General features: G+C 44.7%; 1 protein-coding gene across 4 annotated transcripts in view; it reads left to right on the forward strand.

Moving 5' to 3' along the window:
- Positions 1 to 24,129, forward strand: part of MFHAS1 (malignant fibrous histiocytoma amplified sequence 1) — a 286,744-nt gene that overhangs the window by 61,835 nt on the left and 200,780 nt on the right. Inside the window, exon 2 of one of the 4 annotated variants that reach the window (XM_029602118.1) lies at positions 932 to 1,556. The exons of the other annotated variants lie outside the window; for them this stretch is intronic. Within the exon in view, the coding sequence (XP_029457978.1) occupies positions 932 to 1,014 (83 nt within the window). The 3' untranslated portion in view covers positions 1,015 to 1,556. The remainder of the gene's footprint in view (positions 1 to 931; positions 1,557 to 24,129) is intronic. 4 annotated transcript variants of the gene reach the window in all.

Below are 24,129 nucleotides of genomic sequence, written 5' to 3' on the forward strand. Positions count from 1 at the left end.
TGTAACTCTCCTCGCTGCCAAAAGAAATTATTACAGGTATGGCAGAGCTACCTTCAATCTCTCTCACATCATGCCTGCGGTCTTGTAGTTAACGATTAATCTTGCTGTTGTGTGTGTTACCTGGGTGGCACCATGACCTGACTGTGGGTTTTTTTTATGCCTGCTGTGGTACTGAGGGGGGGGGGGGGGGTGGTGAGGAGGGGGAGGGTGGGCAACTTGTTGTTTGAAATTCTTAGATTGGTTTCTTCTGAGGAGGGGGCAGAAACCTCACCTCTTTGGGGATGTATTATTCATGTTGTAATTTTAAGGTTGCAAAACTCTAATAAAAATTGTTTAAACATAAACATCGATAGCAAATCAAGTATCTCGTTTATGGTATTTCATGATGTTCAGAGTAAATTTTGATCTCCCATGCTTAATATGTGCTCTGTGTTAAAATATCATTTATATGCAATTAGTATAATGAGCTTGGGGGTGGGGTGGTGGGGGGCACAGTGCGTGGATGGCTTTGTTTTTGCTGAATGTATATATCTAATGCACCATGTTATGTATTGTAAATGTACATACATATCTGAAAATTAGGGCAATTACACATTGTTTCTAAGTGTTGTTTGGTATGCTATTTTGCCAATAAAAGTTTTAAATACAAAAAATATTACATTTCTGGAGCTATTCTCCATTTGGGTTGCACTGGTTATATGGGGGGAAAGGTTGCACGGCAAACATTGTCTTCTGGTGCGATAACCAAGCAGTGGTTCACGTAATAAACAGACAGGTGGCAAAATGTTCCAGGGTCGCAGACCTGCTGCGGCAGATTAGTGTTGAGTAGTCTGCGCATCAACACCACTGTAAAGGCCGGCATGTCCCAGGGTATTACAATGGCCTGACGGACACATTATCTTGCACTAAATAATTTCTATTCCGAAAACAGGTACCCAACGCCGACGAGGTGGGAACACCAGTACTGGAACATTTATGGACAATTGGAATCCAGCCACAGTAGACTTTTGTTAAGCAGATCCGTGGCTGGTGTTTTCTGAGCTCCTCGATTGTGACTTTCTTACCTCGAGAACTATGCCCCCCATACTAAAAGGAAGGGCAAGGTGAGGTTGGATACCTCTATGCCCACCACATCAACCCCTTTGCAGCCTTGTATTGAGGGTTTTTTTACGCTGACAAGTGTTTCCAGCCCCGGGAGTCTGCCCGCTGAGTGACCGGCTGTGGGTTGAGAGCCGGCCCTCCAGGACGAACAAACTTCACTGAGCCCGGGAGCACCAGATACACCTTCCCCTCCGAACAAAAGCGTAAGCCCGGACGGGTATCTGCGACCACACGAGTTGGATACCGAAGTGGGAATGATATTGGAGCCAGTTTGGGAGATAAGGCGGCTCTATTTACCTGTTCCTGTGACGGCCGGAGCAGGCAGAGTTGGAGGCACGCCTGCAAGTACGGCGGAGATGAGTGAGCCGGGCTGAGCAGTGTCCATGCAACAGGGGAGAGGAGAGGCTTCGACATACGAATCCATTCGGATAGCAGAGGTCTGCCGAAAACATGCGGTGAGTCAGTCTGTCTGTACAAGAACTGATCCGACCCAAAGTTATCACTCTTGACTATAGTACTCCTTACTGATTTTAATGAGAGCTAATGGGAAATTTGAAAGTGTCGCATCAAGTAACACACCCAAACTCAAAATGGGTTTATCTAAAGAGAATGAAATGTTATCAGTGCAGATCGAATCATGAAGAGGTATAGAATGCAGATGATGAACCAGCAAAATTTTGGTCTTATTAGTATTTAACAGTAATTTATTTTGTTTTAACCAACGTTAAATGGTATCCATACATAAATGAAGAGTATCAACTGTTTCCTGCCAGGAATTTTGAACCTTAATATAAAACTGAATATCAGCATAGATTTTAAAGCCATCAGTCATGATGGCCAACAATTTTGCAATGGGGGCATGATATATATTAAATAACATTGCCGACAAGGCAGAGCCTTGCGGCACCCCAGCTTTTAACAATTGAAGTGAAGAAGATTGTTGATTGAATCTGACAGATTGATAACGATCAGAAAGATAACTATTGAACCATGCAAGAACTGCACCTGATATACCACATTCTCGAAGACGAAATATGAGAAGCTGATGATCAACAGAATCGAATGCAGATGTAATGTCAAGAGAAACCAGAAGAAATTGTTGACCACCTACTTTTGATGGAGTCAAAGAAATGAGAAGTAATTCAGTACTTGGACAACGTCGAAAACCAAATTAATGAGGACTTAAGATTTCCTTATTCTCCAAATAATCTGTCAATTCCTTTAGAACAATGCCTTCAATAACCTTCGCGATAAGAGGAAGTGAAGAAATAGGCCTATAATTCGCTAAATTACTGGCATCTAAATTTTGCTTTTTTAATAAAGGCTTAACTAAAGCAGTTTTCAGAGCAGTGGACATTACTCCTGTAGAAAGAGAAGTATTTTCTATGTTCACCAGCTTAAAAATGAAACTGATGATGTTTGTTCACTTTCATAGCAGCACTGTTTGGGTCCATTAATGATATTTTTTTTTTGTTTGTAATCATTTTTATTGAGGGTTAACAAAGAAACACCACAGTGCGCATAACAATAGCGCAACAACAATAAGGAACATGAAAATTGCACTGAATATACAGTAATGGAGTATCCCATATTTCAGTATGACCTTGTCCATTCTCCCCCCCCTCCCCTTGTAGTTTCCCCCTCCCCCCCACGACACCAACATCAGGCATATTTCCACCAGAAATGGGACCATAGCAAAGCTCTAATAAGTAGAGATATAAAGCAGTGAAACAGTAATAAGTAATAAGTATCAGGGATAAGAACATAAGTCTGTACTTTAGGAGGATAAGGTTGGTGCCTCCACCACCAAAGTGGAGGGCAACGACTTAATAAATGGATCCCATAAGGCTGTAAATCGAAGCTGCTGCTTGCGAGATGTCGTATCCAGTGATTTCCTTTCCAGGAGGTACAAATTAAGCATGGCATCCCTCCATTCGCGAAGAGTAGGCGAGAGATCGGATAGCCAGTGACGGAGGATGATGCGTAATGCAAGCAATCGACTCTTTTGAAGCAAAAGTGAGGACAAGCCAAGAATAGATCCTTTTCCACTCTTAACGCCCAACAAACAAAACTTGGCAGTCCATTCATGGTCGAATGTAAACTCACTGGAAAAATTTTGGAAAACCTGTGACCAAAAAACCTGGATACATGTACAGTCCCACAGGCAATGTAGTAAAGAAGCATCGTGGTGAGAACATTTGATACAATCTCCACAAGCAGTTATTCCTGCTAGAAACGCTTTACGAGGCCAAAACACCAACTTATGAATAACCTTCAGATGGGTCTCCCGGAGAGATATACCAATAGCGGCTTTGTAAGTTGCTTGACAGCTCATTCGTAAGGCCTTTAATGGAATGTCACATGCCAGGTCTATTGACCATGTGCAGGCACAGGTACGGTATAAGTGGTATGTAGAATTATCATGCAAAAATTTATAGTACATGGACAATTTCACTACTTTAAGTGAACTAACATGTAACAACCTCTGAAATGGACCATTCGTCATCCCCCACTTACAGCCAGTTATACAAGATTGGATATAGCTACGAATCTGTAAAAAAGTAAGATAGTCTGAGGGGAGTAAGTTGAGGGTTTGGCAGCAATAATCAAAGGAGCGGATTGAGTTGGACTGCAAATCAACAAAGGGAAGAATATTAACAATACCCCTCTCCTGAAGTCTCTGCAAAAGTCGACTGGGCATCCCAGCAGGAAGCAGCGGATTATGAATTAAGGGGAGACAGTAAGATAGCTTCCAATCCAAATGTAGAAACATCCGGATATATTTCCAGCAATTACGCATACCACTAGCTAGTAAACTACTAGCGATTGGGAATGGTAGCGCCCCAGGAGGTAAATGCAGTAGAAATGTCAAGTGGTAAGGGGAAAAGGCTGCCCTCTCGAGTTGCAGGACCTCAGACTCGCTCCCATAACCCAGCCACTCCCGTAATGTAGGTAACAAACAAGCAATATTATAATACCTCAAATTAGCAACTCCCAAGCCCCCTTCTGGTTTGGGCACCATTAATTTAGAAAAGGACATCCTGGCTTTCTTAGGGCTCCAAAAAAAGGTACTCAATATCCGATGCAACAAACGCACATCTTTAGATTTCAAGTAGAAGGGAGTCATCTGCAGAATATATAGTAATTTGGGGAGCAGGATCATATTAACTAAAGCTATCCGGCCTGAAATAGATAATGGTAAGGACACCCAACTATTGACCTTCTGTTGAAACAATTTGATTAAAGGGGTGATATTGTGAAGATACCAGCTCTGAGGGTGTGCATGTATTCGGATCCCAAGATACTTGATCGTATCAGTCGCCCACAGTAACGGAAAATCGGGCCAAAGATCCTTGAGAGATCCTGTAATATCTAACGCTTCGGATTTAGTTAGATTCAACTTCAGCCCTGAAAAAGTTCCAAAGGTCTGAATAAGCTTCAAAAGCTCTGGTAGGGAGCTGCGAGCGTTGGAAATGGTCATCAGCATGTCATCTGCAAAAAGCATCATTTTTTGCTCAATGCCCCTGGAAGTAATGCCAGATATTAAGGGAGATTGTTTGATTTTTTGGGTTAATGGCTCCAATGAAAGAATATACAGGAGGGGAGACAGGGGACAGCCTTGTCTGGTTCCCCTACTTAACGTAAATAAAGGGGAAGTAGAACCATTGATACAAATAAAGGCTTTGGGATCCCCATATAGGATCTTAATAGCTGTAAGGAAGGGGCCAGCAAAACCAAAACAACTCAGGGCGTCAAACAAAAAGGCCCAAAGCGTCAAAGCTTACCAACAAGGGATCTATTACGGTGGCCCGGCGACAGGTTTCCAGAGCCACCAGCAGTCGTCGAATATTGGCAACCGGCCGTCTACCATAGACGAAGCCTGTCTGTTCTTGAGAGATAAGATTAGGGAGAATTAACTTTAATCGATTGGCTAGGATTTTAGCATAAAATTTTACGTCTTGGTTAAGGAGTGAGATTGGGCGGTATGAACCTGGTTGTGCTGGGTCTTTCCCAGATTTTGGTAAAATCGTAATGGCAGCTACTTTCATGGTGTCAGGCAATACTGCATTGGTGATCATGTGATTGAAAAGCGTGGTTAAGTGCGGTGTCACATTATCTCGCAGTAATTTATAGAATAAAGACGTCATTCCATCGGGCCCTGGTGATTTATGTAATTTAAGGTCTAAAATTACCTTGGAAACTTCAATTTCAGTGATGGGTCTATTTAATCCCTCGCGCTGTGAAATGCTTAAGGAAGGAAGCTGCAAGTTCTGAAAAAAGGACTGCTGATTAGTCTCATTCGGCGGTTCAGAGGCATATAGGGTTTCATAAAACTGTTGAAAAACCTGCCCTATCTCAGAAGTGGACACAGCCCTAGAGCCATCTGCCTTATTAATATGAGAGATGAATTTGGTCGGGTTGAAAGATTTAGAGAGCCTAGCCAAGAGTTTACCTGGTTTATCGCCATAAAGAAAGAGCTTGTGCTTATATGAAAACATACTCCCGGTAGCTTTACGGTGTAGAAGGTCATTTAACAGAATCTGAGTCTGTTGGAACCTGTCCTTCCACAGTTGGGAGTTCTGTCTGTTCCATTGGCCCTTATAATATTGCAATTTACGTTCTAAATCTAATATTTGAGCGTTCTGTTTCTTTTTTCGGATTGTATATTGAAGGATATCTCCTCTTAGGACCGCTTTGGCGGCTTCCCAATATAGGACTGGGGTATCCACATGTTGGCCATTAAACTCCTCGTACTGTGACCATCTCTGCTCTAAATATTTCCCAAATTCAATATCCGTAGTTAGCCACTCCGGCATCCTCCATTGAAACAAGGAAGGGAGTCTAGTCGCTTCCCCAATGAGACAAGAAACAGGGCAGTGATCAGAAATGACCAGGGTGCCTATGTCCGCCCGCACTACCTCTGTAAAAAGAGATTCGGAAACTAATATATAATCAATTCTGGATTTAGCTGGATGGGCCCTAGCATAATGGGAGTGTAGTCCCTCTCTAACGGGTGCAGCACTCGCCACACATCAAGGAGTTGCAGGGCTTGGCAAAGAAAGGCTATACCTTTCCCTTTTCCCAATGGTGGAGTGTGAACAGTAGAGCATTTGTCAATGACAGGATCAGCTATGCAATTAAAGTCTCCAGCCAAAATGACTGAATCAGTGCCCATCATCGAAACTTGAGAGACCAATTTGGAAAAAAAGGGATGAGAATAATGATTTGGGCCATAGATGGATGCCAACACAATAGGCTTACCATATAGTGTGCCCTTAATGATAATACTTCTACCTTCATTATCAGACCACTGGGAATCCAATTGGAAAGGAGTGGAACCTTGTATCAATATAGCCACTCCATTGCGTTTACTAGTGCCAGAGGAAAAGAAAACCTGTGTATATCCCTTTTTGTTCAGCTTAAGATGTTCCTTGTCCCGCATATGCGTCTCTTGGAGAAACACAATGTCTCCCTTGGACCTGCGACAATGAGCCAGAACTTTCTCCCGCTTGATAGGAGTCCCCAACCCCGCCACATTCCAACTCAAATAATTAACTTTAGGAGTCATGGTGGATAACAGTTACAGGAATCATGGCCATTACATGCAAAGTATACGATACAGACTCTGATGCTGGCAGAACCACTCGGTTCCCCCCCAAACCAGCAGTGTGCCCAGTATCTCCACAAATTAGTCCCAAACCTGTGAGGTGTCGTCCCCCCCGTTCCCCTCCCCCCTCCCCCGTCCCTCCCCCACCCCAATCATACAACCCCAAACCCCATACATTCATTCTTCTACCAATTCTCTCAATAACGAGAGCTGGAGCCAAATTTTGTGGTCAGGAGCTAGACCCCAGTAAACCAAACATAAAGAGGCAACATCTTTGAACCTTTGTAGAGCCCCCTTGGAACACAACTTAAAATGCAGGAAATTAGAGAGGTAGGCCTGAGCTTATCAAAAAATTAAAAATAAAAAAAGAGCTGGTAGAGCAAAAAAAGAACTTCAGTCAGTCAAATGAATCATAGCAACCAGCAATTAATCCCTTCGACAGAAATTAAGGATCCGATAAACAGTGGAATCCTGTGATACTCAACCGCGTGGTACTGCAGACACCGTCCTCTGTATACAACATCTCTCAGAATAGGCCCTTCAGCCATCCGCCACATCCTCGAATGTTTTCTGCACATATTTCAGGGCCTCAGGAGCTGAATCGAACGCCTGCGATTGACCCTCATGCCATATGCGCAGCTTAGCAGGAAATTGAAGGGCGAAACGCACCTGTTTATTTGCGAGCTGGGAGCACACCGATCCAAATTCCTTTCGTTTGGCTGCCACTCGGGCTGAAAAGTCTTGAAAGATGCGAACTTGCTCATTGTTATATTTAAGAGCCGAGATCTTCCGGGAGGCACTCCAAATCCGTTGCCGATCCGCGTAATCAAGAATGCGAGCAATAACTACTCTGGCCCGCTGGTTTGGCTCTTCACGGTTTCCCAGCCGATGTGCGCGCTCTATTTTTAAGGAGCCAAGGTGCTCCGAAATGCCCAAGGCCGACGGCAGCCACCGAAGCAACTGCTCACTTAGTTCACTGTCTGGGATGGACTCAGGTAATCCAATAAAACGTAAATTGTTGCGCCGTGATCTATTCTCCAAATCGTCGATACGGTCATCTTGCGCCTGGAGCAATTTCGCCATTTTGTGGAGCTTGCCCTCTGTCGCCACTGCCTCGTCTTCCGCTGCCGATACGCGTGATTCCAAGGCATCAATCCGCGGGGGAAGCTCCGCAAATGCAGCCTGCATCGAGGTAAGCTGTTCCGAAATCTTATCCAATTTGTCCGACACCGCCGAAGTAACCGCAGTTGTTAAAGCGGTAAGTGTCGCTGCGTCGACGGGGCCTGCTGTAATTTTTTCACCACTGGTCGCCATTTTGTCATCGCCGGGTTTAGGTTTTTCCTTGTCCTTTTTTGCGATTTTAGCAGGCATGGCGACCGGAGATTTACTCATATAGCGGTCGATATTCATAGGCGGTACTCACAAGTAAGTTTTGGAGGCAGTATGAGCGCGGATGTTTGAGAAAAATTGCAGATTCTGGGGCTAGCTCCTGGAGCCGGGTTAGACACGTCTATCCCAGATCACCACATCACGTGACTCCCATTAATGATATTAATTAAACCCTTACATCAAATGCTATTAATTAAACCGTTACATCAAACCCTTACAAATGCTGCAAAACGCCTCGGCCAGGATTCTAACTAAGACCAACAAAAGAGATCATATCACCCCTATATTGAGGAACCTACACTGGCTCCCAATCAAGTTCAGAATTCTCTACAAATCACTAACAATTATACACACAACCATTCACAAGCTCATTCCACTGGATCTCAACATGCCACTTCGAATACATGTACCTCCTAGACCGAAGAGAGAGGTATATAGAAACACTCTCCATGTCCCACTCATCAAATCCTCCCTCAGCAAACGAGCCATGTCCACAGCAGGTCCTGCACAATGGAACTCTTTACCTCCAGTACTCTGGTTGGAACAATGCCTGATCACTTTCAAAAAGAGACTAAAAACTTGGCTATTCGAACAAGCATTTCAGTTATGCCAATGAGATACCTCCTCCATCACCTTACTAGCCAACAGGCCAATTATCAGACTATCCATTCAGTCTTTACACATAGCTTGGCATCCCAACGCTACAAATGAGCAATCCAAGTTTACTCATAGCACCGGACCTGAATCTATTTCCAGTATGTACCTAGATCTTCAGCCAGACCAGCCTTAGCTCAAAAAAAAAAAAAAACTTATTCATTTCTTATACTTATACTTTATAAAGTTTCATCCGTTACTCCCCATGTACTTGTCCCAAGTTTCTACGCCCTTGTTTCAAAATAATTGCATCCTTACATGCTTGTTACTGTTATAATGTAAACCGAGATGATATGTAATATTCTACACTAATCCCGGTATATAAAAATGTTAAATAATAATTATGCCTGTAGGCTTGCTATGGTTACTCTGTACATGCAGTCAATTTCCAGGAGACCCATACCATCTTCATCTCTAGGAATGTGCAATCTCTGCATATACTGGTTCTAGGTTACCTGATGGGCATGGAGGAGCTTTCTTGTTTTTAAATCCAGTTTCTCAAGATATTTATGGAGTCAGTCAGCTATTCCAAAACTGTATGAGGGTGCAGGAATTGCAAGTTATTTAATAGCTTGTTTCTTATTCCAGTTTATTAAGGCACTTTTCAATATTTGCTTAAGTCTTCTATAGTACTCCTTACTTATTTTTTTTCTCAGTACTTTATGCTGAATCTTTCTATCTTCCTCTACACTTAGGCATTTATATATACATTTCTGCTCTAATTTCTTTATATTGCATTTTTCAGTCAGGGAGATATTTTTAGTTTTCCTTAACTTTCCTCTAAAGAAGGTCACCTTGGTATGTTTGTCCAGGCCAGATGTCATCCTAGTGTCATGTGAGAGAGAAACTGTTCACTACTCAGTATTTCTGCTAAATGAGCATCACAGGAGCCTTAGCATTTCAAGTCATCTATAAATAGTAGGTGTGATGGTATCAATAGGGGATTTAAAGTTCTAGGATTAAAACGTATTTCATAATCTAAAGAGTTACAGTACTCAGCTGATTTAATGCCAGACAGAACAAAATGGTGTCAGTGAATCTCCCCAAAATATTCCTTGCTGGATCTTAATTTTAGAAATGATAAATTGATCATTCCAACTCCAGTGTGGCAGTCCCTGTGCTGTTTTGAAGAAGCAAGGTCACTTGGAAGGAAACCACCTTACCTGTGGCAGAAAGTGATCTTGTACTTAGAACCTGCCCTCCACTTGATGCTTTATCCTCTCACACCATGGATGTGTCTCTGGCATATATGCCTAGGAGGGAAGGGTTAGGGCTGCAGTTGTAATAATTCTTAATGATCGAATGCCATCTGAGTGCCTGGTAAGCATAAGGATTGCTTGATAACCTGCCTGGTTATCTTGATAACCTGCCTGGTTATCAAGTTAAGGCCTTTTGGACACAACATAGTTCTCATTTATATTTGAATGCAAGGGTGTTTGTTCAATGTTTATTACAATTAATACAGAATTTAATCCTAATAGTCTACTACTCACTGTGAATGTTTTGTCCAAATCTGATTATGCTAGGTTTACCAGTAATCCAATTCAGAGTCCAATGTCACCCTACAGCCCTCCGCCATCTGGTTGCCCGAATACTAAGCCTTTCCCAGTCAGCCCTTTGAACCTCCTGAGGACCAATCCAGATCTTTTGTGGCCTGGCTGTGTTCCAGGCTGGGCAGCCTCAATTTAAGCCATTCTGTTGCCTCAACAGCAGGGCACAGGCCTCTGACCAGGCAGATAAGTTCAAAACCTATGAAATCACTTTTTGTGCCCTGACCCAGGTACAGATCTCGTGTGTCACCAAGGTAAGATTTAAGAGAGTGCTGGGGAGGAGCCAGCTATCTCAGTGTGTGGATGAAATGATGATGCAGGGAAAAGGGCTTTAGATTTATTATGAACTGGGGAACATTTGGGGGAAGGGAACCTTATGGGATGGGCTGCCCCTTAACCAGGTTGTAACCTGACTGCTGGGGCAAACAGTTCAAAAGGGGAGAGAGTTTTTAAACTTAGATCATGGAAAAAAACTGATAGTTGATCAGAAGCACATCTTTCAGATGGAAGTATTGCCAAAGGATACTAGCAAAACGGGGGTTAGAGTATCCTGTCAGAGAGGCTATTTTAAAGGTGTTATGCTATGCTATATTTGTATACCACCTTCCCTAGATTACTGGACTGCTGCAACAAACATTACAAGGGTCTAACACAAGGCCCTCCACAAACTCCAGATAATACAAAACTCCGCTGCACAACTGATAGAAGAAATCAAATTGCATGATTGCATCACACTCATCTTACACAAACTACACTGGTTACCCATACTATACAGAATGAACTTCAAAACTTTTGACAGATATTCAAGGCTCTACATACTTGAGTGACAAACTATTCTTATACTATATATGCCCTCCAGACCACTAAGATCTTCACTCAGCATCTAAATATCAATGCCATTGTCAAATGAAATCAAAAGAATAGATATGTGCAACAGGAGCAGCACCTCTGGAAGAGCTTTGACATAAATCTCACAATGAATATCTGTACTACCACCTTTTAAATACCATGATAATTAATCACCTCAAGTGAGAAAAAATTATTTTTCCAGATACCAGACCTCATAAAACGGCATAGTTAGTAATGCTAATGTTAGCATATATTGAGTCTGCCGACGTTTATAATCATAGGTCTCTGATAACCAAATTTTTCTTTTTGTTTTCTTTGCTTCCGTGAAAAAAATATTATAAATCATGTGAATAAAATAGTCTTTTAAATAAACACAACTATTTTCTGTGTATTTCTTTTCATTTTGCCATGTTTGACCAGCACTTAGCTTGATTCTAGTGGTGAAGAAACGCCATATTTCTTCATGGGAGGCTAGCGTGGAAAAAGCCCGACACCGGATCCGTGTTTCGGCGCGTGCCTTCGGGTGCCGAAATAGCTGTTAATATAAAAATATATATCAATGAAAACATTCTACCAAAAAGTATGAATACTTATCACTTGTAGTGGGAATTCAGCAAACAAACATGATATTGGAGCGGCTGGAGATGACAGCGTCTGCCGATGTTACGTTTCTTCCACCCAAAGTGAATGCAAACGCGCCCTTTTTTTTTAAGCAGTACGTGACCAATCATCTTGTACCACGTCAATGGTGACGTCAATTCATTTATATAGGTATTTAAACCAAAGAAAACCATTCGACTGAAAGATTGAGACCTAGTGGTTGTATCGTATTTAATTTAAAGATCCATTGCTGTTCCCTGATGTTTAATAATTTTTGTGGATCTTTGACATATACATGCCTATTCATACATTAGGAAGCAGATAAAAGCCTGGTGTTCTATCAAGCTTTTAATGACCAACCTGGAACTTTAAGATAGTACACTGACTTCGGAAACTGCTTCGCATCACCTCAAATTTCATAAACATACTATTTTTGCTGCTGGATTATTTATTTTCCCTAGTTAACTACTACTATCTCTGCTGTGTTAGCGGAGCTTAGTCAGTGTGTTGATGTATCAAAGTTAGTGCTAAGGCACACCTTTTTATTGCCAAGTTAGAATATGATTTTTGCTACTATCCTATATACCTTATACATTTCTTATTGTGAAGCTGCGATTAATCTCAGTTTATTTGCTGCTATTTTAATATGCAGTAAAGTGCTTTGGGTGAATTTCCTATTAAAAAAGGAAGGTGACAAATTAATAAATAAATATGAATGAAATAGACATAGTCCAACCTAAAATGGTTCACAAAACATGAAAATGTAATAAATAGGAATACATCATAAAAATAATTCAGCAGAAATATGCATCATAACATAAGAGGATGTGGTTGGATCTCACATCTCCCTTCTAGGGCTTTCTGGAGTTGGGAGTATTTTGGGTTCCTTATCCTGCTATTGATAAAGCTCCTGAAGCCACAGAAATAGTATTTGTTAGTGTAATTGTCAGATTAATTTAAATAAAATGCACACAGATATGAATGATTCCAAACTTGCTGTATCATTTGCTAATAAGCAGGTTGTGTATACAAAGAAAATACAACTAAGAACATTAAAATGTATGCAAATGCCAGTGGTCTTAAAAGTAAGTTTGGGAGTTATGTATTAGAATAAACAAACATATAGACATAATAGGCATCTCGGAGATCTGGTAAAGGAAGGTAACCAATGGCATACACTGATACCAGGGTAGAAATTATTCTGATATGACAGGGCAGATCAATTACCATGGCTTAGATTGGGGGGGGGGGTAAGGAGTCCCCCACACCCGATATCGGCCCTCTATCGTAGCTGCCGCCCACATCGGCCAAGAGGCCTGCCCCCTAGAGTGACATCAGAGGCATCGAAGGAAGGAAGAACTTAAAAGGCAGGCACAGCCTCAGCGCTCTCTTTCCTGCCGGTTGTCCGACCCACCCACCATCGGCTCTGCATGTTTGGCGTGAACCCGCTGGGGTAAGGAGCCCTCCACACCTGATAACTGCCCTCCTAGCCTCGTTCAAGCTTCGATCGTAGCTGCCACCCACATCGGCCGAGAGGCCCACCCCTAGAGTGACATCAGAGGCGTCGAAGGAAGGAAGAACTTAAAGGTAGGCACAGCCTGCTGGCGCGGTGCACCGAAGGGGCGCAACCAAAGGGGCATGCCCCCCTTAGAGCGCCCCTTTGAGTCGCACCTTCGAGTTTAAACCTTCAACTTAAGCGACTCTTACACCAAAAATTCCAAATCTGACGACATGCATCTATTCAACAATCTAACGATGACTCCAGAACCCTTAAAACTCCCTTTAATGAGACAACGAAACCTGGTAAATATAACCATTATTGATGCTACAAAATATCTGATATGCTTTGCTTTCCTCATAAACGCTCAATCCCTCACTAAAAAAAATCATGCTAATCGCAGATATGATGCAAGATCAAAAGCCAGATTTCATTGCGATCACTGAAACTTGGTTAAAAAATACCGACAATGTACTAACAAACCAATTAGCCAACAACAAATATAACATTCTCAATCCGCAGGAAATCAAGCAGAGGCGGCGGAATATTTCTAATAGTTAAAAAAAAATGCCTTGCTATGAAACTGATACCTAACTCACTTCCTAAACAATACGAAACAGCCCTATTCGATTAAAACAAACTCCAAATATGCCTGGTCTACTGCCCCCCAAAACTACTTGATAACATCTCCCCACTAATCAAATTCTTCATTAGGCCATCAACCACAAAAAACCCACAATCGTACTCTGAGACTTGAATCTCTACACAGATGAAATCCCTCTATCCCACTCCACCCAAACCCTGATAGATGTCCTTTCCACCCTTAATTTCACATAACTAGTAAACAAACCAACACATAAAGCAGGCCACACATTAGACCTGATATTTACTAATGATAAATTCCTCATAAATCCCATAAGAACATAAGAAAATGCCATACTGGGTCAGACCAAGGGTCCATCCAGCCCAGCATCCTGTTTCCAACAGTGGCCAATCCAGGCCATAAGAACCTAGCAAGTACCCAAAAACTAAGTCTATTCCATGTTACCATTGCTAATGGCAGTGGCTATTCTCTAAGTGAACTTAATAGCAGGTAATGGACTTCTCCTCCAAGAACTTATTCAATCCTTTTTTAAACACAGCTATACTAACTGCACTAACCACATCCTTTGGCAACAAATTCCAGAGTTTAATTGTGCGTTGAGTAAAAAAGAACTTTCTCCAATTAGTTTTAAATGTGCCCCATGCTAACTTCATGGAGTGCCCTCTAGTCTTTCTACTAGCCGAAAGAGTAAATAACAGATTCACATCTACTCGTTCTAGACCTCTCATGATTTTAAACATCTCTATCATATCCCCCCCTCAGCTGTCTCTTCTCCAAGCTGAAAAGTCCTAACCTCTTTAGTTTTTCCTCATAGGGGAGCTGTTCCATTCCCCTTATCATTTTGGTAGCCATTCTCTGTACCTTCTCCATCGCAATTATATCTTTTTTTGAGATGCGGCGACCAGAATTGTACACAGTATTCAAGGTGCGGTCTCACAATGGAGCGATACAGAGGCATTATGACATTTTCCGTTTTATTCACCATTCCCTTTCTAATAATTCCCAACATTCTGTTTGCTTTTTTGACTGCCGCAGCACACTAAGCAGATGATTTCAATGTGTTATCCACTATGACACCTAGATCTTTCTTGGGTTGTAGCACCTGATATGGAACCCAACATTGTGTAATTATAGCATGGGTTATTTTTCCCTATATGCATCACCTTGCACTTATCCATATTAAATTTCATCTGCCATTTGGATGCCCAATTTTCCAGTCTCACAAGGTCTTCCTGCAATTTATCACAATCTGCTTGTGATTTAACTACTCTGAACAATTTTGTGTCATCTGCAAATTTGATTATCTCACTCGTCGTATTTCTTTCCAGATCATTTATAAATATATTGAAAGTAAGGGTCCCAATACAGATCCCTGAGGCACTCCACTGTCCACTCCCTTCCACTGAGAAAATTGTCCATTTAATCCTACTCTCTGTTTCCTGTCTTTTAGCCAGTTTGTAATCCACGAAAGGACATCGCCACCTATCCCATGACTTTTTACTTTTCCTAGAAGCCTCTCATGAGGAACTTTGTCAAACGTCTTCTGAAAATCCAAGTATACTACATCTACCGGTTCACTTTTATCCACATGTTTATTAACTCCTTCAAAAAACATCAACCTATCTAACGCAGATAATGCTATCTTATCATGGCTGAATATCACAAAAAAAGTAGCAGACAACATCAATCCCATCATTACAAAATATAAACAGTCCAAACACAACAACCAATGGTACAATGAAAATATCAGAACTGCCAAACGTCTACTCAGAAAAAAAGAAAGAGAATGGCAGAAAAACAAAAACCCTACCACACTAAATAACTATCGGAACAATCTAACTCAATACAAAAATATCATCAACAATGCAAAAAAGAATTTCTTCTCCAATAAACTCTCCACATTTCATCATAACCCCAGAATGCTATTCACAATAGTTCAAAAACTTACGAAAACCACCCAAGATTCTACATGCACCAAACATGGAAGTGACGACTTTGCGGACTTCTTCAACAACAAAATAGCTCATCTCATCCAATCCAACAGAACCAACAACATGATAACTTCATCCTGGTCAAACTTTGACATCTCCTCCGCTCTTGAAATTAAAACTATTATAAACAAAATGAACCCAGCCAACCTCCATTGGACACCATCCCAATAACCTCCCTCAAAACAATCGAACCAACCATTGCTAAAACCATCACCAAAATTGTCAATTTATCATTGACCGAAGGCTACTACCCCAAATGCCTCAAATCTGCTGTCATCAAACCAATCCTCAAAAAGAACAACCTGGATCCAGAAACCCTCACCAAATACCGCCCCATATCAAACCTTTCATTCCTAGCCAAAACCATTGAAAAAGTTGTACACACCCAACTAGATGATTATCTGGAGTCAAACAACATCCTACATCCATCCCAATTTGGATTTAGAAAAAACCTAAATACAGAATCTCTCCTCATCTCCCTAAATGACATTATCATCAGAGGCTTTGACAAAGGTGAAAAATACCTACTCATTCTCCTTGACCTCTCAGCCGCTTTCGACATAGTAAACCACAATATACTGTTAGAACGACTGTCAAATATTGGCCTTTCTGGTACTACATTACAATGGTTCTCGTCCTACCTCTCTGAACGTACATACCAAGTAGTGATCAACAACACCCCATCAAGAATGATTGACCTCAAAACTGGAGTTCCCCAAGGTTCAGCCTTATCTGCTACCCTCTTCAACATATACCTCCTACCCATCTGCCAACTACTAAAAGATCATGGAATCTCATATTTCCTCTACGCTGATGATATTCAGCTTCTAATTCCCATACAAAACTCAATTGAAGATGCATACAAAAAAACCTCAGTTATACTTACCTCAATCAAGCATCTTCTAAACTCCCTGAAACTCATAATCAACTTTGACAAAACTGAAATCATACTCATGGATAAAAAACCCAATCCAACTCCGCCACCCCTGACAATACTAGATAAACAAATGATAACGATAATCCCTATCACCCATACCAGGAACCTTGGAGTTACCATCGATGCTGATCTCTCTTTCAAATCCCACATAGTAAATAAAACGAAAGAAGGATACCACAAGCTACTAACCCTAAGACATATAAAGCCATTTCTCAACCCTTCTGACTTCAGAACCTTCCTGCAGCTGCTTATTTTCTCCACCTTCGATTACTGCAACTCATTACTTATTGGAATCCCTTCATCATCCCTCAAACCACTCCAAATACTGCAGAATTCAGCTGCCAGAATCCTTACAGGAAAAAAAAGAAACAAACACATAACACCCATTTTATCCTCTCTTCACTGGCTACCTATTTCTGCACGAATTACCTACAAATCAATGACCATCATTCATAAAATCCTAAATGATGATCTTCATGGACTAAAAGGCTTAAACATAACCCCCCCCAAAACCCACAAAGAAACCTACGCTCTAACAACGCAGGATTCTTAAACATCCCCACCTTAAGAGACGCTCATCTTTCAACTACACGAGAGAGAGCATTTTCCATTGCCTCCCCCAAAATTTGGAACACCCTACCCAAAGAACTGAGGACCCAGCACATCCTGAAAACATTTAAAAAAGACCTAAAACATTTTTATTCCTCAAACTCTATTCTAACTATCTGACACCTGATCATCCCAGCCCTCAACAGAACTCGCAAGCATAATCCTCCTCTTCATGCTCTCCTGATGTACCCTCCTTTTTCACCCCTCCCTGCTCTCTCACTTGATTCATTAAGTTCATTGAAAATGTTCTCCTCACTATTCTGTTATTCAACTACTAAGAAAAAATGTTTTCCTGGCGTGTAGCCAGATGGACTCAGAACGAATGGGTATAGTATGCTCGTGCTAGCAGTTGGAGACGGATCTGACGTCAGCACGGGTGTATATATACCCCCACAGGAAGCGTAGCAACTTAGTAATTTCCGTCTCCAAAGCAGTTTGGAGAGCCTGCACACTCGCTGAGCGTGTTTTCCAAATCTACTTTCTACTTTCTTTTTATTAAAACTTCTACAACATCGAGCCCTGCACTCCTGCGGTGATACCCTAAGGTCCCTCCCCCAGTAGAGTTTCCTGGGGTGATTTCCGTGATCCCCCAGAGGTTTAAGTCCTCGGTCCGGTGGCCGAATCGCGGCAGGGATATAGCCCCCGGGCGAGGTTCGGGTGAGGCATACAAGGCGCCTCGGTCCCGGCGTGGACGAGGCAGCGGGTGCATATCCTCAAACACGGCGGTGAAGGTACTTGCCCTCTCCCCCCGCAGCCGGAGACCGCCCGGGTTCCAGCCGGGAAGCACCGAGGATCAGGTAAGGCGTACGTCTTCTACTTCTGGTCTCAGAGGAACCGAGGATCGGCAGCGTGGCATGCCATGGAGGGCGCCATTTTGTGGCCTTGTTCAGGTATTGAGCGCCCGTAATAGGCACAGGTCTATGACTAAGCGCATATTCTATTCCTCATTGAGCGTATATTGCTAACCGCTTATTGCTGAGAGCATATTGCATACAATTGAGCGTGTATTGCTAACCGCTTATTGCTGAGAGCATATTGCATTCAATTGAGCGTGTATTACTAACCGCAGATTGCTGAGAGCATATTGCATACCATTGAGCGTGTATTGCTAACCGCTTATTGCTGAGAGCATATTGAATAACATTGAGAGTGTATTGCTAACCGCTTATTGCTGAGGGCATATTGAATACCATTGAGCGAGTATTCATGACCTCATATTGCTGAGAGCATATTGCATATCATTGAGCGTATATTGTTAGCCGCATATGGCTGAGCGCTTGTTGTCTTAAGCGTATATTGCTGCCGCATATTATTATTAAGCGCCTGTTGTGCTAAGCGCATATTGCTGTCGCATATTATTATTGTGCGCCTGTTGTATTCAGCGCATATCGCTGCCGCATATTATTAAGCGCCTGTTGTGTTAAGCGTATATTGTTGCCGCTTTTCATTCAGCGCTTTTCAATGGAACAGAACGCCTCAGCGTCTTCAGCGGGGGCGCCACCTGCCTCCGGCATTAAAGCCCTCGGCCTCTGCTCCGCATGCCAGCTTCGAGCCAAGCACAGTGAAGAGCCAGACTCCCTATGTGCCCAATGTGAGGAGGCCGAGGGACCCTCTGGCCAGGACCAGTCTCAGCCACGATTTGCTGACAGTTCCCCAGGAGCTACCCCGGATTTAGCGGGCAGTCTCGACCAATCGGGAATCCGGGGGGATCTTGTACCCCGGCGATTAGAAGCTGCTTCAATTTCCTGGGTGGATCTCTTTAAGGGGATTCATGCCTTTGTACAGATGCAAACGGCTTCCTGTCCAGGCCCTGCGGTTCCGGTTGTTCCTGTTGTTCCTGCGGTGGCTGCGACTGCGGTGGCGGCTGCGGCTGCCGCTGCGGTGGCGGCTCCAGCAGATCCTGTTCCTGGACCCTCACGCCCTTATCGGGAGTGGGACCTCCCGCCGCTGGACAGTCCAGATCAGTCAGACCAGGTGGTTTCACCGGACGACTCCGAACTCCCAGACGAGGGGGACCTTCCCCCAGGGATTGAGCCATATAGAACCATGAGGCGGTTCTTCCCTAGGGAGCATCTCTCCGACCTGGTGTCTCTGTGTCTGGCGGAGCTGGATATTACAGGTCCCAGCGCTACGGTACCCTCTGCGCAGAACCCCCTGCTGGAAGGTCTTCGTCCTACAGCCCGCCACTTTCCATTCTTGCAAGCAGCACAACAACTGATAGATTTAGAATGGGCTGCACCAGCGGCTTCCTTCAAAGGGAGCCGGACCCTGACGGGCATGTATCCACTGGCACCGGCTATCCAGGACCTGCTGGCGTGCCCTCAGGTGGACGCCTTGATTAGCGCTGTGGTCAAGCGCACTACCATTCCAGTTCCACCATTCCAGTTCCACCATTCCATTCCAGTTCCACCATTCTCAAGGAGCCTCATGACCGGCGACTGGACGCCATTCTGAAACAGACTTTTGAGGTGGCAGCTCTATCTTTGCGGATCGCAACCTGCTGCACATTGGTGACCTGTGCCTGTTTGTCACAGGTCAGGAACAACGCTCCAGCAGCAGACATGGAGTCAGCTCTCTCGTTCCTCACGGATGCTGCATCAGACCTAGTCTGAACAACAGCCAAGGGGATTTCGTTCTCCGTAGCTGCCAGGAGCCAGCTCTGGATCCGGAAATGGTCAGCCGTTGCGCCTTCAGACACGCCTCACCAGATTGCCCTTTAAGGGCTCTTTCCTGTTTGGCAGCGACCTTGATAAACTGGCCAGCACATGGGGCGCTTCTCCGGTACCTCGACTGCCGGAAGATCGGTTCAGGAGGAACCAGCGTGCCTTTCCAAGACCCTCCAGGGGTAGAAGCTCCCAGCGCTTCACTCCCTATAGGAGTCGCTACCAGGCACCTCGTCCTCAGGCCCGGAATCAGTCCTTTTGGAACAAGCAGCGCAAGAGGAGAGCAGGCCCGGGCTCAGGTCCTACCCGCACCTCACAATGAGAATCCGCTGATCCATCTGGGGGATGGAGCCATAAGGGGGCAGGTTAACCTCTTCTACCCCAGATGGGTCGAGATTACGTCTGACCAGTGGGTCCTCGCCATCATCCGAGAGGGGTATTATCTGGACTTTCATCACCTCCCTCCGGACAAGTTTGTGGAGTCTTCCTGTCCCACACACAAGAAGGCAGCATTGGAAGCTACCCTGGCGAGGCTCCTGTCCTTGAAAGCCATCATCCCAGTACCTGCCTGGGAAGTGAATTCTGGACACTATTTCATGGTACCCAAGAAAGGGGGCACCTTTCGGCCTGTACTGGACCTCAAGTCAGTCAATCAATACTTAAGGGTCCCAAGGTTTCGCATGGAAACTCTGCGCTCCGTCAAGACCGCAGTACATCCAGGAGAATTCCTCACGGCATTAGACTTGTCGGAAGCCTACCTGCATATCCCGATCCATCGGGATCATCAGCGCTACCTACGCTTCAAGGTTCTAGGGCGCCACTTCCAATTCCGGGCTCTGCCCTTCGGGTTGGCCACGTCACCATGGACCTTCACCAAGGTGGTCGTAGTGGTAGCAGCGGCACTCAGACGGGAAGGGATTCTGGTCCATCCCTACCTAGACGACTGGCTGATCAGGGCGAAATCATGAGAGGAGAGCCATCGGACAACCGACAGAGTGATCGCCCTTCTGGAAAGCTTGGCTGGGTAATCAACCTCAGCAAGAGTTGCCTACAGCCTTCCCAGTCGCTGGAATACCTGGGAGTACAGTTCGACACCCAGGCAGAGACAGTCAGTCTCACTGCCAAGAGAAGGTTGAAACTTCAGACGCGTATCCAGAACTTGATGGGAGCCAGTCGGCCCATAGCTTGGGATTATCTGCAGGTTCTCGGTCTCATGGCATCCACCCTGGAAGTGGTACCTTGGGCAAGGGCCCATATGAGACCTCTACAACACTCCCTGCTCTCTCGCTGGAGCCCCCATCTACAGAACTATTCCACGCACCTACCTCTGCCGGCTAGAGTACGGACCCAGTTACGGTGGTGGTTGCAGTCCAACCTCATGAGCAGGGGGTCGAAGATGTTCTCCCCCACGTGGACTCTACTCACCACAGATGCCAGCCTGAGCGGATGGGGAGCACACTGCGAAGGACTCATCGCACAAGGGCGGTGGAACAGAGAAGAGTCCGCGTGGAACATCAACCGTCTAGAGGCTCGGGCAGTCCGATTGGCATGCCTTCGATTTGCTCACAGACTGAAGAACAGAGCAGTCAGAGTGATGTCCGACAACGCCACCACGGTGGCATACATCAACCGTCAGGGCGGAACCAGAAGCTGACAAGTATCTCTGGAGATCGCCCCACTGATGGCTTGGGCAGAGGCGAATCTTCAGGACATCTCCGCCGTCCACATTGCCGGGAAGGACAACACCACGGCAGACTTCCTCAGCAGAGAAAGCCTAAATCCGGGAGAGTGGCAGCTGTCACCCACAGCCTTCCAGATGATTGTGGATCACTGGGGGATTCCGGACATGGATTTACTGGCGGACAAGTCCAATGCTCAAGTACCCAGATACTTCAGCCGCAAGCGCGACCCATTCTCACACGGAATCGATGCCCTGGTTCAGACATGGCCTCCAGGGACTCTGCTATATGCCTTTCCTCCGTGGCCTCTGCTGGGCGCCATCATCCACAAGATTCAGAAACACCGGGGCCTAGTTCTTCTAGTGGCACCAGACTGGCCAAGAAGACCCTGGTACGCGGACATGAGAAGACTACTGGCAGGGGAGCCTCTTCCCCTGCCTCCTCTCCGGGACCTTCTACGTCAAGGTTCCATCCTCCACGAGGATCCAGCTCAATTCTCTCTTACGGTCTGGCCATTGAGAGGGCTAGACTGAAGAAAAGAGGTTACTCGGAGCCCGTGATAGATACACTCCTCCGAGCTCGCAAGTTTTCCACATCCCTCACCTATGTAAGGATCTGGAGAGTATTTGAAGCATGGTGCAACACTCATGGCACCAATCCACATGCGACCACAATCCCTATTGTTCTGGATTTCCTGCAGGATGGGCTTCAGAAGGGTCTCTCCCTCAGCTCCATCAAGGTTCAGGTGGCTGCGCTGTCTTGCTACGGTCCCAGGAGGGATGGCAAGACCATTGCCACGCATCCAGATGTGTCTCGCTTCCTGACAGGAGTCAAGCACATTCGTCCGCCACTGAAGTGGCCAGTGCCTTTGTGGAACCTCAACCTTGTTTTGGATTTCCTCGCGGGATCCACCTTCAGACCCCTTCGGGGCCTGTCTCTCCGTTCTTTAACCTTGAAGATGGTGTTCTTATTGGCAGTCTGTTCAGCACGCCACGTCTCAGAGCTACAAGCACTGTCCTGCCGTGATCCCTTTCTGAGAATCACTCCAGAGGCTATCCATCTTCGCATGGTTCCCTCCTTTCTACCTAAAGTGGTCTCACAGTTTCACCTTAACCAAACTATATCCTTGCCTACCATGGCGGGTTTGAAGAAATCTGAAGAAAGGCGTTTGCTACGCCATCTCGACATCGGCAGAATGCTGCCCAGATATCTGGAAATGACACAAGAAGTACGAAGGACGGACCATCTGTTCGTCCTGTACAGCGGGAAACAAGGGGAAGCGGCCTCTCGGCCCACCATCGCCCGCTGGATTAAAGAAGTTATCAGAGCAGCTTACGTGTAGGCTGGGAAGTCTCCGCCTCCTCAAGTCAAGGCTCATTCTACCAGAGCCCAAGCAGCATCTTGGGCAGAATCCAGGATGCTATCGCCTGCGGAAATCTGTAAAGCGGCGACGTGGTCCTCCCTCCATACCTTCTCCAGGTTCTATCGTCTGGATGTCCGGGCCAGGGAGGACTCTGCATTTGCGAGGGCGGTACTACATGAGACTCAGGCAGCCTCCCGCCCAGGCTGGGAGTAAAGCTTTTGTACATCCCATTTGTTCTGAGTCCATCTGGCTACACGCCAGGAAATGTTGGGATTACTACCTGATAATCCCCTTTTCCTTAGTGTAGACAGATGGACTCAGCATCCCGCCCAGCTGCCGCCCAGCTGCCTGCGTACATGGGTATCACCAATTCAAGGTAAGCCCTGTTATCTGTTTCCATAAGAGCGTACACTCTACCAGGTATCCACGCCTTCCGGTTGGGAATGCTGGTGGTCTCCAGCTACTATCAATCGGTCAGGGGAATCCTGTTTCACTTTTTAACTGAGCGTCAGTACACACATCTATAACAGCTTTTGCAAGGAAGATTACTGAATAGCTACGCTTCCTGTGGGGATATATACACCCCCGTGCTGACGTCAGATCCGTCTCCAACTGCTAGCACGCGGATACTATCCCATTTGTTCTGAGTCCATCTGTCTGCACTAAGGAAAAGGGGATTATCAGGTAGTAATCCCAACATTACTGTTCACAATACTGTACTGTTCCCAACTACCATGTTAACTCCATTTGATTGTATGCTAATTGCATATTTTGTATGCTAATTGCATATTTTGTAAACCGCTATGATGGCTCTACCGAATAACGGTATATAAAACTCTACAAATAAATAAAAAAGTGAAGCAGATTTGTGAGGCAAGACTTGCCCTGGGTAAAGCCATGCTGACTTTGTTCCATTAAACCATGTCTTTCTATATGTTCTGTGATTTTGATGTTTAGAACACTTTCCACTATTTTTCCTGGCACTGAAGTCAGGCTAACAGGTCTGTAGTTTCCCGGATCACCCCTGGAGCCCT

This window comes from Rhinatrema bivittatum, chromosome 1, assembly GCF_901001135.1.
Source record: "Rhinatrema bivittatum chromosome 1, aRhiBiv1.1, whole genome shotgun sequence".
Taxonomy (NCBI): Eukaryota; Metazoa; Chordata; class Amphibia; order Gymnophiona; family Rhinatrematidae; genus Rhinatrema; species Rhinatrema bivittatum.